The sequence below is a fragment of the Camarhynchus parvulus genome, chromosome 2, assembly GCF_901933205.1.
Source record: "Camarhynchus parvulus chromosome 2, STF_HiC, whole genome shotgun sequence".
In the NCBI taxonomy this organism is placed as follows: domain Eukaryota; kingdom Metazoa; phylum Chordata; class Aves; order Passeriformes; family Thraupidae; genus Camarhynchus; species Camarhynchus parvulus.
In genome coordinates this window covers 13,606,305-13,626,028 of record NC_044572.1, presented here as the reverse complement: position 1 = coordinate 13,626,028, position 19,724 = coordinate 13,606,305, and the positions used below count along the sequence as shown (strand labels likewise).

The 19,724-nt window shown below is 38.9% G+C and overlaps 1 protein-coding gene across 4 annotated transcripts in view; it reads right to left on the bottom strand.

Annotated features, from left to right (window-relative positions):
• Window positions 1-19,348, bottom strand: part of CUL2 (cullin 2) — a 41,302-nt gene extending 21,954 nt beyond the window's left edge. Inside the window, exons 1-6 of one of the 4 annotated variants that reach the window (XM_030971003.1) lie at window positions 19,100-19,348; window positions 15,799-15,937; window positions 9,774-9,876; window positions 7,831-7,925; window positions 5,129-5,234; window positions 2,385-2,467 (exon numbers count right to left, since the gene is read on the bottom strand). In XM_030971003.1, coding sequence (XP_030826863.1) covers window positions 2,385-2,467; window positions 5,129-5,234; window positions 7,831-7,925; window positions 9,774-9,876; window positions 15,799-15,917 — 506 coding nt within the window. In that variant the 5' untranslated portion in view covers window positions 15,918-15,937; window positions 19,100-19,348. Of the gene's footprint in view, window positions 1-2,384; window positions 2,468-5,128; window positions 5,235-7,830; window positions 7,926-9,773; window positions 9,877-15,798; window positions 15,938-18,554; window positions 18,680-18,763; window positions 18,910-19,099 lie in introns of those variants that run through there. The other 3 variants (XM_030971002.1, XM_030971004.1, XM_030971001.1) reach the window with 3 other exon arrangements.
• Between the last annotated feature and the right edge of the window lie 376 nt (window positions 19,349-19,724).

The following is a 19,724-nucleotide window of genomic DNA, read 5'->3' as shown; positions in this document are numbered from 1 at the left end:
CCTTTTTGGTGTCAGTAAAATCTTAGATCAGTTTAGCTATCTTGTTCAGCTGAGCCACAAGCCACTACTTGTATTTCTTTATTTTCATGTGTCAAAAAAAGTTTATTGTCAGTTTTAATGTATAATGTATTGCACAAGCTTATAGCTTCTAAAAAGTGGGAGTGCTCAAGGCTGTAGTCAGAGGTCTTCTTAAAAATCCAGTTAAATACACTGATAAAGTAACATTTGAAAGAAGAATTTGTGGCTCTGCTTCCCTACCTTTTCCACTACACTAAGAAAGCTACTTTTATATGCAATAATTGACTACAGTGTTGGTTACCAATTCCACATACTGTTGTATGCTACACAAACTTCCTGCCTAGAAGTAGTTCAGCTGTCCCATCTACACTAATTTAATTTTTTTAAAGCATTGTAATAAACTGAACCATGCACAAACAACTACTATGAGGAAGGTGTAGTACAGAGGAAATTTTAACCATTTACATCTATTATCAATTTTATTAAAATTTTAAAGTTATATTATTCCCATGCATAATCTCGCATGTCTGACAAATATAACTTATGGATACCCACCTTGTTTAATCCCTGAATTACTGAACTCAATGGTAAAAGACATATAAATCACTTGCAGCAGCATCCTTTAAATTGCCTCTTAAAATCCATATTGACCACAGAAATTACAGCAAAGAACAGCAACAAGCCTATTGTTACATGCAAAGGGCATCCTCAGAATCCCCACAGGAAGCACTGCATTTCATGACAGCAGGAAAAAACCTGCTACAAGAAGTAGTTTTCTCTTATGAAATTCATTAAATGATATACAGATCACAAAGTGGCTAGAAGAAACTTAATATGAATTGCTGGATGTATATTTTGAGAAGCAGAACTAAATTAACTTCTCTGAGATCACACAAAAGACTCCCCAATAAAGAATGGGAAAAGTCCGAATCCAACCTTTAGAGACAATGACTGAAGTTTTGTTTCAAAGTTTCCAAATAGTTTAGTAACAAGTAGTTTCAACTTGTTACACTCTCAAGATCTAACACCTCCAAAGCCACTGACCACCTTGATCTAAACACCCTGGGGAGCTCTACAATCAGCCTCAAGCTAAATACAGACCATTATTTTACGGGGCAGCAGATGTCTGTCGAAAAAGGCTTTCACACACATTTCCACTCCCACCTACCAGTGAAATATATACATTAAGTAAGACAAGTCATCAGCATCACTGTGCTTGATGTAACAAAGGAGAAAGTTCTTTACCATGAATTAGGGAATCTCCATTTAGTAAAAATAGTTTAAGTAAAGATGGATAAAGCACTATTAAGTCCTGGCTACAAAGGAACCATGATTCAACAAGTGGAAGCAAATAAGTACTTCCTGGCTTGAGGAATGCCATCCAAAAGAGACATCATATCTGTTACTTTGTTGTCAAATATTTAATTCAGGAATGAAAAATACAAATGAACTATTAAAGTTAGGTTTTCAATGCCTTATAGATTTTTTTCTGATGAAGTGCATGTTCAAGGAACCTCAATCTGCCAAAATACCTTTCTCCCTCAGTTTACTTCACCAGTCTGGTCACCTGAATAATCACTTAAAAAGCCCCAGTCATTAGGCAACTCCAGAGTGTTGTATCCTAAACAGTGGTAGGAGTGCAGAAACTGATGAAACTTACAACTATACACAAGATCTGTAGTAGATCCAGAATTTCTGTTTATTCATAAATTAGCTTCTTTAGAAGTGAAATAAAATTTTTAAAGCAAAGCTTTAAAAGTCCCAAGCTCTTTGGCTTGGTTTAGAAGTATTAAAAAAAATATTCAGAAATAAAATAATAACTTTCCCTCAAGCTAGGAAAAATAATTATCTTCATTTTATTCAAGTCAAACACCAAAAATGTTAAGTGAAGGTACTGATCTGAAAAACAGAAACCCAGAAGCTTTGTCATTTGCAAGAATTGTTCTGGGTTCCATGCAAACACAGCTTCTCTGGCTTTGGCAAATCTTTGCCCAAGGCCTAGTCCTTGACTTGACTGACAGCACAAAAGCTAAAGGCAGACAGCATCAGGTAGAGAAAAAGGCAAAAGGCATCCGATGGGACCTGGAGATTTATTCTAACTCCTCCCCTATTCCATTGATAAGAAGGGTTGCTGAAACCAAAAAATCACTGCTCTGTGGTTAGAGGGAATCACTGCCTTTTTCTACACATGAAAGCCACAAATACACAGCTACAACGAGAAAAGCTGATAGATCATCACCATCAGAAAAGAAGTTACCTTAAAAAAAAACAAACATAAAAGAATTCTGTCAAAGTCCACAGAATTTCAAAGTTAAAAAAAAGTGCAATACCCCCACATTATGTTAAAGCAAGAAACAATCACTCACTTTTTTATTTCTCGGAGGAGCATCCGAATAAGGATGGCCTGCAGTGGCTCAATCATTAATTTTCTCCACATATCAAGAGCTAGCTGTCAGGACACAACACAAGTTTACATCAATAAAAAGTATATTAAAAAAAAAAAACTAAAAACCACCACACCAAACTCAGAACAGTACCAAAGATGACACAATTCCCCATTCAGGATTTTAAAAATTTAGTTGTTATGTAAGCTCTTCTTTCCCTAGTCAGGCAGTATGTGAATGTTGGCTTCCCAGCCTGCATTCTTCCTACATATCTCATAGAACTGATTCATTCCTTGGTTCTACTCCAAGTATTCTCAAATGCATATAAGGACTCTAAGCAAGTTGGTTACAAGGGCAGATTTTGAGACTACACATAAACAAAACATCTGCACAGTAATAGGTAAGTAACATATCTTTCTAACCAAAGTGTCTGAATGTGTACAAACACCAGTATTCCTAACAATGATTGCAAAATAAGCCTCAGCTGACAAAAGGGAATTTGTCTTGGCCAATTTGTCAGAGATCACAGTCAAAGATACAGAATCCTTTCATCCAACACACAAAGAACATCTCCAAACTAAGATGCCTACATCTTAAGCAAAGTCACTGGCAAGCTAACATTTGGCTTCAAATGGATTTCAAATAAATTCCAGAACTCATCAGTTCTTATGGGTGAAGCCATTTCTTCCAAGATGCACCATTTTTAAAAACACAGTTGCAATAGATCAAATGAGCTTTTACACTTGAATCAAAGTCAGATTTAAAGCCCAAAAGGGATAATGTGATCCCTTATATACAGAGAGTAACTGCACATAGGAGACCTCCAAAAACACCTGCAAATTAACTTGCTCCAGAGGTCACAGCCATTCAGCACTCACACTGTAATATAGAAAGTAAACCTGACACTACTGCACCATAAGCAGGCTAAAGGAGAGGTAAAGGTTTGCTTATAAATCCAAACACAGATCATGTTCTGAAACCAAAGGTGTCTTAGGAGTGATTTTCACTGTCTCATCTTGTGGAGAGTAACTAGAGGACAGTTAAGTTTCTGTAAGACAACAGGAACTCATCCAGTACAGAATGAAAGAAGTCAGCTGAAAGAAGCCAGCTCTGGAGAGACAGAAGAAAAGGAGGGGAAAAAAAAGGGACATTTTTTGACTATGAGGTGAAGAGAAACAACCTCAGTAGATCAATTCTGCAATGAGGTGTCTGGCATGGTCCTTCTCATATATTTGCTAACAGTGGGAAGCAAAGTCAATCACCTATTGGAATTTTCTTGTCACATAAACTATAGACAGATCAATCCCGCAACTTGGATGTATTAGCTCAAGACAGTTTCTCCCAGCTGAGGATAGGGACTGATCTTACTTCTCCAACTAGACTGGCAACACTGAATGTGGCAGTTTGCTCCATTTTCCAGAATCTATTTCTGGGGGGAAAAAACCCGTAAGGAACATCTTAAATAAAGGTATTTAAACTCAGGGCTGCCACAGAGCCATTGAAAACTCAAGAGTTTGAAATCAGTGATAGGAGCTCAACTCAGAAAAGCAGTGTCCTTCACCATGCATTCATAACATACAGAGAAGAAAAAAGCAAGCACTTGCAAGCACTGGCAGACTATTTTCATTAACTTATCTCATCCTGTATATTTCCTAGTCCAACAATTACTGAACGTCTGGAACACTTGTGGGGATGAAAAACTGTTTGAAGCTGTGCCCACACCTCACACACACAGCTCTGCTCTCCTGTACAGACCTACTGTTACACCCCTCAGAAGAACTGAGCAAGAATGGACTTGTTTAAGATTACTGAAAAGTTCACAAAGTTTTGTTACCACACAAGAGTGATGTTGAGACAGAAACTTCAGAACAGAGAGTGCAGTTCTGCTTCTAAAAATACTGGGCATTATTTCAGTAACTTCATGCTGAGACTGAAGAGAACTATATATAAAATAAACATGTTTGCCCTTGGGTAGATAAAGACCAGATCATTTCAGTCATCTAAAATGACATAAACAGTAATTCTTTTCATTCTAAAGTGATAAACAACAAATAATTTGACTTCTGCTAGAGCTCTTTTACAATCCAAAGAATAAAAGACAGAATCCTACAGGAACCATAATGAAAGAGTAAATGCTTTCAAAACAAAGACTTGAGAAACTTGCCAAGTGCCTTGTAGGTCAAGAAATGGAGCAATGAATCCACCAAAATAGTGCTGCAATTTAATACATGAATGTAGGACTCAAGTCTCCATTACCTTTCAGGACAAAGGAGTGACTGCTATAAACCTAATCCTACACCAGTTGTGAAGAGATATTAACTTTACTGCCTTGAGATTCTCAAGAAAACTTTTTATACTTTGTCACATCAAGAAATAGAAGCCCAAAAACTAATATTTCAAGGGTTTCCAAAAACAAAAGTATACTGATTCTTCAACGTGTTTTCTAGATAGCGGTGTCACTTAAGAATCTCAAGTTTGTTTGCAAAGTGTTTCTATTATCACATTTTAAACCCAAGTTTTCCAACAGTTTTCATATTTGTTTCTTTTCCCTGACAGGTCATTCTTATTTTTCTACACCAAAAAGGTAATCTCATTTTACAAGGGGAACAGTGCTTACATCTACAATATTTCTGTGACATAAAAAAGTGAATTTTTTCAAGGACAAAGCTGAACTCATAGCATTCTGAATACTGTTTATAGCCAACCCCATTTTCAGAGATACCTACCTCTCCAATTTCCATCAAAGGTTCATTCATATCCACCCCTCCATAACCATACTGAAGATCAGCTTCAGTCAATTTGTTCTTCTTAATAAACTGTGTGTTGAGGTACCTACAGAAATAAGGATACCCTCATCAAAACAGGCAAAAATAAAAGGCTTTTTAAATTAAGTTCAGAAGTGTGGAATTGTCTTTCACATTACAAAAATATAACCTCCTTAAAGCAATGCCATTGCTATTTGTAGAAAAATGTTACAACACAAATGACATTGAAAGAATTTCCGTCACATTAAAACAGTAGTGTTGGTAACAGAGATCAAACAGGAACCTGAAATATCACTGTCAGCATTTTCTTGGTGAGCAATACACTTGTGTAAGAATCCAACCCTTCAACATGCACTACTTATACATAAATACACACATGTATGTGTTACTCATACATACATATATGTGCAAAATAACAACTTTTAAGTTAAAACTATTTCCTTCTACCTGTACTGTTTATTCTTCTGTGTTTCTCTCAGACTGAAATGAAGAAGTATTGCTCATTTTAACAGGGTAAACTTTTGTCTGTTATGATCAGGTCATGGTAACTAGCTAACAGCCAGATTACAAATTTTAAAGAGAAGAATTTTCAGTAATTATTTTAAGTAACAGCTATAAAGAAGAAATGCTATAAATGCTATTTTAAAATTCAGTATTTACTACTGTATGCACAGTTTTTACAGAGAACACAAAATGGATTCTGTGCAAGACCTGCTAAAACATCCTTCTTGACTCTCAGTATTCCCACAGAACAGATATTGTAACATTTTTAAATGGAACCATTCTTTCCTTTCCCAGATAACTGGGAAAAAAATTAGAATATATTTCCCAACTACACTTACAATATTTCTTATATTAGAAATATTTAAATGAGGCAACTGAGAAGGTTTTTAAAATTTCTGATCGAACAAGGAGTTTTGACATGCTCAGTTTCAGGCATTGAAAAGAACCAGATTACTGAAGCATTTTGAGAGATTCAGGCTTCAGAGGCTGCCCCAGACCAGAGATGTCTGAACACTCTTGACATGAAGGCAAAAGCCAAGCAAAGGAGAAAAGGAGGAACACATTGTGAAATCCTGTGAACTTGAAAGAATTTAGGACACCACAGGGTCCAAAGAAGGAAGACTTGTCATAGTGCATTGATGACAAACTGGAGTACAGCAGCCACTTTCAGAGCTACTTTCAGACTCTTAGGGAGTACTGTAACCTGTGCTACCATGGATCCCAACCATGAACTGTGAATGCAGGTCTCTCTAGAAGGCTACAGGCCTCCATGTCATATAAAACCTGTGAGGACATTAGGAACACCTCAAACACCAGCCTTAAGCAGGCTCCTTGGTGGCATTCTCCCATTTTCCCCCATGTGAACAAAGCCAACAGCTGCCAATCTGCTTTTTCTCGTTAAACTTGCTAAGAAGGGAAGTCCTACACTCCCCTCACTTACTCTCTCTTCCATTAGCACACACAGAAGGAGAACTAAGAGTAGCATGTAAAACTAAAAATTGTTATACCATGATATGCTGGTATTATTACAAATATTTTAAAAACAAAATGGAACAAGGCAAAAGTGGCACCATGTGTGTTTAGTTTACAGGATTTTATTATGAAAAATTGTAATACTTCTTTCTTTTTTTTCCTTTAAATGACTTAATTTCAATTTACTGGATAAGGAAACTCTCCCAATCACTTGAAATTAAAGTACACAGACTGAATTTTTTAAAAGTACCTGCGAAACCAGTTACAGCACCAAGACACTGGTAAGGCCTAATGTCCAGCACTGGTTTTATCTATAATTTTTACCATCAGAACTAACTAAAAACAACCAAAGACGTTTCTTTCAGTGTTCCTTATTCCATCAGTTTTATCACCTTGGTTTAGTCAAGCACATGTGGGATTTTAATTTTCAAACTGCATCCAGATTTGTTTTCCTAGCAAAATGCACCAAGGAGGATAGGCAAAAAAAACCAAACCAAAATCAACACTGAAGAAAGAAAAGATTTAACTCATTTTCCAATTACATGATCGATCTCACATTTAAGGAATTTTGCTCAAAAGCGTCTCACATTTGAGCAGTGTTTCAAATATTGCCTATCAGGTTAGAAGCAGAGATGTAAGCCTAATTAAATTTTAAGGGAATCTATTTGAAAATAATTTTCAGATTACCACCTGTAGACATTAATCAGCTTTCATTGCTGGAAGAATTATACAAACTAGAACTGGGATACAATAGTCAACTAAATTATGGTACTTTTTTCAGAGCAGGCATGCAATAAGAAAAGAACTCCAACTAATTCATAAAAAGTAGAATATCCTAAAGCTTTGACTCAAACCATGTTGGTTCAACTGCAAACTGCAGTACAGTGCCATCCTTGTGGAACTCCTAGGATTATGAGCTTATACACTGCAGGGTTGATTAGCACCAACACATTTGGCACTGCAACATCAAGCAGAATATATTAGTAATGAAAGAACTTTAGGAACTGTCTTGGATACTTACCTGTTGAGGCATTATTCCTTTTTGCTCATGTTCTGCTACCATAACTATATTCTTTCCAAAATTAACCTGAGGCATATTCATCTATTGCTCTCTCAACACTCTTCAACTTAACCTGCAGATCATGTTAAACTTCATAAAGGTTTAACAACTCTTTTGCAAAGCTTACCTGTATAAACAGTCCATATAGTCTGCCCCTTTGCTATACTCTTCCCAGTATCTGTGATACATAACCAGTACTTGCTCTTCAGCTTCCAGAACTCTCTGTGAAGGCACACACACCCCACACGCCAGAATTAGTATGAAAACAGCACACGTACTTAGGAAGTTATCACAGGGTTATAATTTTGGAATAGTATTTGCATATTCAGAATTGTGGCAATGACCAAAAAGCTAACACACCTTAATACTACCAAGTTTTGGTAAGCCAGCTAGAACACCTGGACTTGCTTTATTTTGCATTTAAAAACAGCAATCTCTCTACTGAATTATTTTCTATGGATCTTTTCAGAATTTCCTGCTTGAATAAGCCTGGTTCATATTCTCACACCAAACTGGTGGGATAACTCACAGAACCATTCTCTCACTGACACAGAACAGTTTTATATTCACCCAGCCACATGTACTGCACACTGGAAGAACTGACCAACTGTAACCATTTAAAACCACTATGCCTCACTGGATAGACAAGTCCTCATACTTACCAAGAATCACAGAATAAAACAAGTTTAACAAAGCACAGATACATATAAATGAAAAAGAAAGCATTAAAGGTTTTCAAATCTAGGCCCAAATCTTTTGAAATTTAAGCAAATCTTCATCTAAAAAGTTACTGAACTTCTCAAAATAGATTCATACTTCAGAGAGGTTCAACAATTTAAACTAATTAGTATAATTTGTGAGGGGGGACAAGATCCTATGAATTCAACTTTAATTCTCTCTAGAGTTTGTAATTTTAAAATCTTGCTCAAGCAGCAAAGAAGCCCATGCAAAAAATGCAAAAAAGGGTAAAAAAAATTATGAAAGAGGAAAACTGGTAGATAAAACATAATTGAGAATGCTTTACTCTCCTGTATGCATTTTGCAACATTTTTCCAACGTTATCTCAGAGACAAGTAGTGGATAGCCAATTTAAAAACCTGATGTATGCTTTCTGCTACTTCCCAAAGCTTCCACTATGCTGGCACCTGCCTGATTATCCTAAGTGAGCTCATTCAGCTCACTACATAAAAGAGGAAGAAATTATTTGGCACAGTTCTCTGCTAGTTTAGTGAATTGATTTAGTCTATAAGAGTGCCAGAATTATCCTCCCTGTAACCAGTGGAACTGCCCATTAAGACACCCAGTCTATCTTGTCAAATACTCAGTACCTAAGCATGAGGCCATTTAGCAGCACTATGCAGAATTTGCAATGCTTTGCCCCCTATAGACACTAAAGACCACTGATAAGCATCTTATTTAAATCTACTTCTCTTTTTACTGATATAGATGGAGGCACCATTCATCTGTCCTATCTACTAAACATGATGAATCATAATTCTAATGAAATTTGCTGTCTCAGCTGATGAAACAGAAGTTAACTCACAGCTATACAGACATACAAATATTGTTGTCATAATAAATAATTTGCCATTATTTCCTCTCCTCCCAAGTGTTTGTGTTATCTCTCACATATTTCAGAAGGTTTTTGTTTATTTTTAAGAGCATATACAATCAGTTTCCAAGACACTAGAGCAGATACATTTCTGTTGAAACAGAAGGCTAATGACAAACTACAGAACATTTGCAAAATGAAGTTGTTTCTCTAACTTGTTTGATTATAAGCATTCAATGTAAAAGAAAGAACTTGCTTTTCAAGCCAATGAATATATTGCATAAGCCATAACTGTTGGCTTAGAAAGAAAATTATTTCTTTTGTGTGGCATATCAATAGGTATCTATAATACCTGCCTACATTTGTGTACATGTTGTGACATGTGCTACATACTTCATATATACAAGTAGTGTGTCTCTGCAACTCTGTCATCTGTGATTTAGTCTCATAAAGGCCTACAAAAAGTCAAAGAAAGGATGAAGAACACCTACATGGACATTGGGAACTGTACAGGTTACCTTGTGCAAATGGCGTACATGATTCTCCAAAAAAATTTTAGTCTCAGTATAAAGTCTCTCTCCAAGAGGTTCAGGATAGGCCACACACAAAGCATAAATGTCTCTGGGCTCAAAGTCAAGGTTTGTAGTAAAGTGTGAAAACATATCAACAAAGTTTATGATTTACAGAACCCTGTCTTCTCCACACATGCAGTTTAGGTTTTGGAGTTTTTTAACATCAAACAAAAAAGATAAAATTAATCACTTTCTGAAATTATTCTAAGTATTGGCTTGTGCAAAATCCAAGTTTACAGCATCAATATTAAATTTTAAATAGTGAATGCTGAGGCAATGTTAGAGCTAAGATCTAGAAACTTCTGATAGCCCCATACTGATGTGGCTTCTACCCTTTATTTGTCACATATAATATACAATAATCTCAAGGTGAAAAGCAGCTTTCATGCACCATTCTTCTGCATTTGCACCCAACATGAAACTCTTCTCATATAATGGAAAGAAGCACTAATTAGATTAAGAACATGATTAGTCAAATACAGAGCAGAGCAAACACATGGTGAAGCTGACTTCAAATTTTCCTTCCTGGAGTCCAAAATAACTTACTGTTCCTGCATTTTGCCCTCACCTCCACAGGTAAAACAATTTCAGGGGACACTGAAAATTAAATAATCACAATGGTGGTGTGGATAAAACAAAGTCTGTATTCTTTTTAACCATTATTATAATTTCAGTAATCCTCTTTAGATCACAGCCACAAAAAACAGTTGTACTTGATAATTTAAACAGGCAGCAGCAACCTGTTAAGCCACTCTTAAGGTGGTTTTGTCCCTAAACTATCTTGCAGAGCTACACCTTTGGTTTGTATCAAGTTTTAAGAGTAATTTAAGGAAGAGAAGTTATGACTGAGAACATTGCTTTCAGAAAAGTCAAGCAAGGATTAGGTCAAGTTTCACATGAACAGCTGTGGGAAATAAAGAAATCCTGTAAAAATTACTTTAAAACATGGCTTAAGCACTAAGCCTAGGCACTTTATAAAGCCAGCAATGGTAGAAATCAATATTTAGTATATCACTTCAATCAAGAGAAGATATAAGATCTGCTTTCCTCTAGTCTACCCTAAAAAAGTACATGCCTGGATGAAAGGAGGTAGAAGACAGACAGTTGAAGAGTCACCTGCTTAATCTACAGAACAGTGTCAAGCTCTTATCACACAGTTTGTCCAAATGCACGTTTAATTTTTTATGTAGAATTACTACTCAAAACAAAGAACATTCTGATGCAGGAGAACTAATCAGGAAAACCCTTTATCTGGCTACTGGAATCTGAGACCCCAACCAGAATCTAAACTTGAGTACATTATTTCACTCATATAGATCATCATTGCTAGAATTCTCCTCAGAACAGCAAAAAGTGTTAAATGGAAACACTGTGAAACATAATGGGCAACACCGCTGCTTTGTAACAGGAGCTACCATTGCACTACACCAGCTTGCAAAGTAATGACCAATAAAATATCAAAAACTTAAATTGTGAAGAATGAAATATTCTATTAAAAAGATTGTAAAGAATAATTTATTTTCACACTTTCCCCTCCCCATCAAATTTTCTTAGTCTAAGGATGGTGAGTAGTCAAATGCATCCTCAATATAATTCAAGCCACAAGCCTCTTCATTATGCAAAGGTATTTTTGAGAAATTAAACTCAGAATTAGAAATCTTCATCATTTGCTCACAAGCAAAGGGGATATGACTTTTTTCTCTTTTGATTCACAACTACAGTACCTGAATCACCACAACCTACAGATCTCTACAACAAGAACAACTTACAAATTTAGAGGAAAGAGGCAGTCTTCACCACAGCAGCACAAGAACACAGCCATGGCAGTTTATTTGACGAAAGCACCAAACAAATATCTCTCATTTTATCTTGTGAACAAGTTTCTCAGTTTTAATAATCCTAATTAAGAATGAAAATGGTATCTCTACTCCTTCATGAAAATGCACATCATCCAAACATGCCTTTCCTTATTCTAGAGAACAAATTTCCTTACAAATGAAGAAACCTGAATCTAGTACTCTTTCTTGACATTTGCCACTGTGCTTAATATCAGCAGATATACAAACTAAGAGCTTAATCACAGAAGCACTTGAGCAGGCACCTAATCCTCCTGTACAAACCAAATACTTACTTGGTGGATACCAAGTTTCTCTGGAATTATACAAAAGAAAAGCTATCATGAGACTGGAATATATCTGACTGAAGCAAAACTGTTCTTTCTTGCTCAATTTGTACTTGTTTCTTTATGCATTTTATCTCTGAGTCCAGAACCCAAATTTAAGTGTCATATTCAAAGTGTTGTGACTCTCTTAACAAAAAACAAACAAACAAAGAAAAAAAAAGTCTCTGAAAAAAATCTCACTAATCATCACTGGTATTTTACTCCATAAACTTAAAGCACATTTTTCCTGTGCTGCTGTCCAATAGAACAACAGGAAGAAGACTTTACTGTTCAATAATTTATCTGTAATGGTGAAAGCCATCTGTTCTTGCAGTTCAGCATGCAGTTTTGCAGTGTGAGAAAGGCCAGAGGAAGCTGCAACCAAACTGCTGCCTAGGGGCCTTCACTCTGTATTGAGAACAAGAACATCAAAACCTTTCTGTGACCCTTAAGTGCTTTGGTAGTTGCTATTTGAGGGGCATTACCCTGAAAGTGAAGCACTTCCAAACTAAGAAGGAACAACAAAATTACTATCAACAAGAAAATACTATAGCCAAGGCTACAAAAACTCACAAATATTGTCCTCAGGGTTAAAAAAGCACCTAGTTAAGACTTCTCTAGGCAACCAGAGTAGAGCTTTGGGGAAATTTCTATTCATCAATCTTCTGTAACAGAACCAAAATTTGTAGAGAATTTCAGGAGTCAGTCAGAAAGAATCATGACCATATGAGCTTTATTTACTCTTCCTTCCCAGCCAGTTGTTTGTAAAGATACATGTTTAAGTTTCTGGTTCATCATAGGGTGCTTGCAAAACAATTCGTTAGAGGAGTCAGAACAAACTTGGAGAAAAATTTGCAAAAAAAAGAAGATGGCTGTGCTGCATACTTTTAAAATAATTCTGTTTGAAGTACAGCTGTCTCTGGGTACTGTTGATCTTATTTTAACTTATTGGGTAAAAATCCCAAGACAACAATAGGAAGAGCTTGATGTTGTACCTGTTAAAAAAGTTCTAGTGAAAAGGCAGTTACCAAAGTACAGAGGAACTATCTACCACTCCAACCGAGCCTTAACTTAAAAAGCACTCCTATGCCTACTGAACAGTCTCGAAAGTGATACAATGTATTCCCAATAACACCTCAAACACAGACATAACTGTCACTCATTTACCAGACAATGAAACAAGTTCATACACATTTCTTTCTGCAGAGAATCTTAAAAGGAAATCTGAAGGTCAAAGGTGGATCAGGATGACTCACATTTTAAATAAAGTGACATATGGTCTTTCAGCTGATCTTTTCCAGAACATTTTAACTCTTACACCATTGTGGTTCCCAGCTCATTGCCATTCTAGCATTTCAAGTATGAGGTAAAATGTTTATTTAAAGATAAACCATGTTTAACAATAAAATTACCATAAGTTACAAAGGAAACACTATGTTCAAGACAAACAAGTTCTGGGGAACTAGTGGGGCAAAAATTAGTTCTAGAAGTGGAATATGTGCAGTACAAGCCTGTCACCCCTAAAATACTGTCAGCTTCCATACTCCACTGGATCTCAGCTGCCCCAAACAGCACAAGTGAAAGCTAACACTTCTCAGAATACACTGATGCAGATTGAAACAGTGATTGCTTGCTATATCTTATCCTTTGTTTCCACATCACTGTGTTGACTATACAGTACAAAGATCAACTGATACTATAATCAATGAAATAATCTGTATGGGTTTTATTGAAAAAATTAATGGGTTTTATTGAAATAATTTGCCATCTTTCTATTGTGCTGATTAAGCAATAAGAAAAAGAGTTAATAGAACATTTCCTTTAGAATTGCTGTAGATGTTTAGAAACACCACTCCACTTAAATTTAATTTAAGAGAGAATAAAAAGTTAACAAGGAACAAGATGAAGTATTTTCTAAATGCCAATTAAAAAAAAAATATCCTTAAAGTCTTCTTTATGTAAAAAACCTGGAAAAAGCTTTTATTCCAGCTGTGTAGAACTACCAGTTCCACCAAGTTGCTGAGCACTCACTGAGCAGCTTGTGTTAAAACACAAACTTTGGTGACAGGAAGCAGAAATACTAAACAACCAACACTCAAGCTGGAAGTTGCACAAACTCCTTGGGCCATTCAGCCAGAGACAACAAGCCAAAAGGCTCCTGCCTGTGCCAAATCAGGCACTAATAGTGCCACTTTCCAAGGAGAGTAATTAAGAGATGATACTAAGTAAGGTCTTAAGAGTTACATGCCAAATGATTATTCCAAGACTGCTCCCTGAGTCTGCTATTCATAAGCAATCCTTTTCTGATGTTCAATCAACTGGACTAAATCCCAAAAGAAGATCAACAGCAAACTCGTGTGCAAGGTCTCCACATAAGAAGTTGTAAGCAAAACAGTGTGACGAGGAATCAATACATCTCCTGCGACAATTCTTATTTTATATTCAAATCTATTTTAGATACCCCTGTTTAAATGTCTAAAGTTTTAAGCTGCAGAATTTAACCACTTGATAAAGACTGAATTATGTAATCCTCAAAAACTGCTTGGAAAGAATGACTGCAGAACAACTTCTCAGCATGTAAGTACCCACCTAATTAGTCCAATTTTTTTTAAAATTCTGGAGTCACTTGAACTCGACTTCAGTACAAGGTGGCAGGTCATGGTCCCAGAAATTAATGACAAAATTTTTAAATGAAAGAGTTCTTTAAGATTATTACACCACAAAACGTCTCCACAAGAACTAGGAGCTATGTACATATACACATACACATGTTCAAAACACAGGCACATGGGAAAGCAATTCTGAGAAATAGTTAACATGTTCAGAATGAGATGAGACTGTGGAGTCAAGCCCCCACCCACAGAATAAGCTTATCTTGTAAAAACTTAAGTCTAAGGATCTTCTCAGGTGCTTCTTTTTTCAGCCACAAGAATTAACAAATCAATAAATGAGTCTAAACTATTCTTCCTCCTTGCAATTAAACCAAACTGTGACCAATCCCTGCAGAAGAGGTGCAAAGCTTCCTAAAATTCTCCAGTTATTCACCATGATGTAATGGCTAATGAATATATAGGCACAAGGCACAGTATAACTGGTTAGAAACATTACACTTCTTTTAAAAGAAGTTCACTGAAACTTAAATCTTGCAAAATATTACAGGTCCATTTTACATGTAAAACACAAACCTTTCCACTACAACAATGTATGTACAGCTGTGACTTGAACAGCAACATCATACAAATGCAGAAAGAGTAGTTATTCTTAAATATAGCGTAACTGTCACGAGTAATAAGGCAGTAACAGTGGAGGGAAAGGAAGAAGGCTTTTTAATAAATCCTTGCTGTGGAAATGTCTAGTATGGTAGTTATCAGTACAGTTAGAAATGCAAAGAAGAGGGAGAAATCTTTACACAGAACAACCTCACCATCCTCCACATCCCAAATTTAAAGATGTGCTCTCTGTCTTGGGTATTTCCCCGACTACACACAAACACTTAAACAAACAAGAAAACCTCATTGTCAGAATAGGGGACACAATACCTGTAAGACAGCTTTAGCATAAGCAAAGTATTAGAGCTACCAAAAGTGACTAAAACTGAGACCAGTTTACTTTTTATCTGCATGGTGATTTTCACATAGATTACTTCCCAAATATGCAGAATTTCCCATCCCTTTCAACTTATTCACAGTCCTAATAACAGGTGCAGCCTAACAACAAGCTGCTCAAGATCACTGTTATATAACACAGGTTTACTCTGTGCTAAACAAATCACACAAACATATTAAGTCAGATTTTTCACTTAAAGGATACGAGAAGCGATCGTTCCACGTTGCTCTTTCAACATAATCCAACATCACAACAGCTTTAATCGTTGTTAGAAGTTTGTTCCATGTTTCATCAAAGTCAACTACTCGTGGTTTCAAGGACATTGTGGGGCTTTAGTGTTAATCTGTAGAAGAATTAAACATGTCAGAAAACATTGCACAATCATTAAAAAAAGATACACTTCCTTTGAATTTTTCAATTTAAACTTTGTACACCGTTGCACCACTATGATAGAGTGACACAAAGAACACCCACCCCCTCCAAAATGAAGCTACAATCCCTCATTTTAATGCTTTGGAATGGAACATTAATGTTCCATAGGCAAGAGTAGTTTATAACATAACACCAACTAATCTAACAGCATCATGCTTTGTGAAGTTCATTATCTCACCAAACTATTCATTTAAGAGTGTCACATGAAGAAAACAACTTTCCTGTAAATTTTGATTTGTTCACTTTTACTCAAAGACTGTTTCAACTGTATCTAAAAAAATTTGGGGTAAGAACAAACTAAACTACTAACAGCGTATCTGAAATTCCTACTGTCAGTTTGTAGCCTATGTTCACCTCAGGCTTTCATGAGACATTTTTGGTGTTACATTTGAAAAGCCACAAAACCTGAAAGCTTTGATTGGGATGAGAAAAAGAAAAACACAGGACAATATGCAGAGCTTGTGCACAGCTTACTGCACTGTGCAATAGGACAGTGACATCTTTCAAGTAAGACATGCCTTGAAGATGCTGTGCTAGTAATAGCCTATCAAAAACAGCAGAAGAGATTTATTGCAAAAAAATCCCCACTCAACATTAAATTATCTACATAAAACTAGGGGAAAAGTAAGGTGATTTTAAAAAGAGACAACTGTGAAGGCCTCATTTCCACTAATCTAGAAAGGAACTGATGTGTGACATTCCATGCACAAAGCAAGTCTAGCTCCTGCTCAGAAACATGACACTGTAAGACTACAATAAAAAGTGCAAATAATACTTCTATTTCCATTCCAAACAGATGGACAAGTGACTCTTGTCTTTCCAAAATTTGAAGGTCAGAAGGGAAAGTAGAAAGCTAGTGACACACTTTGAGCCCAAGAGGCAGACCTCACTAAGGGAAAGAATCAAATGTCATGCTAAAAAACTATTTAGCAACCAGCTTACTACCTTAACCACTACCAGCTCTCACAGGATATATCACTTCTCAGTTTAAGAAAAAAGCAGTAAAATCAGATGCAACTTTTACCATGCATGCATACAATCCACCCCTCTAACTAACTAAACTCCTCAACTGCTGTAAATGTTGTGCTATTTGTAACATGGTTACTAATTCAATCCAGATATGTCGGCAGGAGCTTACACAGAAAAATCAGTGAGAAGTGACAAAACAAAGATCCACCAAAGAAAGTAAGCTGAAAAACACACTGGTTCACAGAAACATGAACCTTAGGAGAGGCAGAAAACAGCTCACTTCCAGGACAGGAGAGGGGGAAGAGGTAATCTTCAAAAAGCCCTAATACCCCTCTTACGGAAAACACGAGAGCATTTCCAGCTGGCCCCAAGAAAAAATAATCAAGGTCCACAAAAGACATTAAGAATCATAATAAGTGCTTGTGGTAACGAAGGTGTGCTTGTGCTATATTAGAAGTCTCTGTCTTGGAAACACACGTGGTACACCAAAGGTAAAAGAGCCCTTTCTTCAAAAACAAGCAAAACTGAGGGAAAGAAGGAAGAGTGAAGAAAAAGTCAGCCTCACAGTATAACCCAATGTCATTAATCAGTATCACTGTGTTCAGGATGATTAAAACCGAATACTGTGTAAAGCATCCACATGGTCATCCAAGTATTCTGGAGTTAAATAGTTTAAGATAACTGTTACTTGGCATTCTCTTACAACTTTCATGGAAATATAAATTTAAATGTGTTTTACAGACATTTTAACAAGCATGGTGTAACTTTTACTGTAAGACACTGGGTTTTTTGGGGTATGCTGTGCTCCACTGTCAGCAATGAACAAGCCCACCAACTTCGATTATTAAATATCCTGTACTGATCACGGTAAGAACTATAGGAGGGCAGAATATCTACCCTAGGGTTTAGACTATTAGAGCGTGGGAAGCCATACCTGTTTGATAAGCCCTAAGTTAAACAGATGTTATTGAAACATATTTAGTCGGCGTGATAATGAAAGGATGCTGCTTCCATCGCCTCATTCTTTAAAACACACCACTGTCATACTGCACATATTTGTTCACACAAATAAATATACTATTCTGTCCAGCATCAAAGAACGCCCCAAATTTTCAAGCTATTTTTACCACCTCGATAAGCAGCATCACAAGCCCGTGGCGAGTGCGCAGCCACAGGCAAGAGCACGGGCGTCAAACAGGTGACCAGGGCTGCCCGCCCCCGCCCGGTGCCCCGCTCCCACCTTCTCCCTCCACCAAAACAAAAGCGAAACTGGCGGAGGGCACAGCCAGCGGATAACGAGCGGGAGAGGCCGCACCGCGCCCTCGCCGCGGGGCAAGGGCAGGACCCGGGGCAGGACATGGCGGGCGGGCGCTGCCGCACAGGCACGGCCGGGGGATGTGGGCCAGGGGCGGGGGCCAGCGGCGGCTCCGGGGACGGACGAGGGCAGGGCCCGATCGCCCCCGCGCACACCCGGCGGGGTCGGGACCGCCACCTCCCCGCGAGCGCCACGCTCCCTCCCCTCAGCGCTGCGGGCGGGCCGAGCCGGGCGAGGGCGTTACCTGGCGGCCCGGGGCCCGAGTCAGCGACCCCCGCCCGGCCTCCCTCGCTCCTGCCCTCGGCCGCGGTCGCTGCCCCGTTCCGTCCTCACAGCGCTGCCATTACCCAAAGCCGCTCGCGCCCCGCCCCTCCGCCGGCGCCGCCACTGCCGGGGTCGGGGCTCGGCCCCGCGGCTCCGCTCGGGGCTGTCGCCGCCGCGCCGCGGCCTCACCCGCGGCGCCGCCGTCCCCGGGTTCTCCCCGCCGGGCTTTCCCCGCCGGCCGCAGGATGAGCTGGGGCCGACGGGTCCCGGCGCTCCGTCACTTTCCGATCGCACCCTCCCCCGCCGCAGCAGCGGGGTTTGGTACAGCCCGCACTGTACGGCGAGCGCGGGCGGCCGCACTTCCCAGCGGCGGGGCGGTCGCCGCGCACGCGTCACTCCGCCTCCATGGCGGGACCGTTCTCGTCCCGCGCCTTCCCGACATGGAGTCGCGGGGCACGGGGACTGGAACGGGCCTCTCCCGCGGGCGCGGCGTTCCTGGGCTTCGTGTCAGCAGGTCGCCGTTACCTCAGAAGGTGGAAGCGTCCCCGTCCCACCGCCGGCCCCAGCAGGGAATTTCCCCAGCTCCCAGCACCCTGCTCCGGTGCGGGACGCTCCGGGCAGCGCCCCGGGCCCGGCTGCCTCGGCAGAGCGCCCGCCGTCCCCGGGGGGGCCCCGGCGGAAAGAAAGGGGCAACACAAAGTTATCGGCTGGGAGTAACAAAGTAGAGTCGCTGTGGAGACCAAGTAGCCGGGCGTGCTCACGTGCCCCGGGCGCACGTGCGCGCTGTGGGAGCCGCGGGCATCGCCTCGCCCGGCGGACGCCGCGCCGGGCCCGGGAGATCGCAACTGAGCCCAGCAGCTCTGCTTTAAAAAACAAACAATAAAAAGGGATTCATTTAGAGGACATAGTGCAGCGCTCCGTGGGAGACAACAGTCTTCTGGAAAACAGATATTTATTTCTGAAAATTCTCTGTTGTTCAAAACTCACGTCAAAAATAATTGCTTTCCCTGTTTTCAAATCAAGCCCTTGCCCATTTCATTTCCAGTACTTGCAGCTTTATCATTAAGCCTTAATGCTTTCCTTTGTGTTCTCTTTTAAATTTATTATTATCTCCTTCTAGACATTTTAAACAGCACTTCAACTTCCTCTG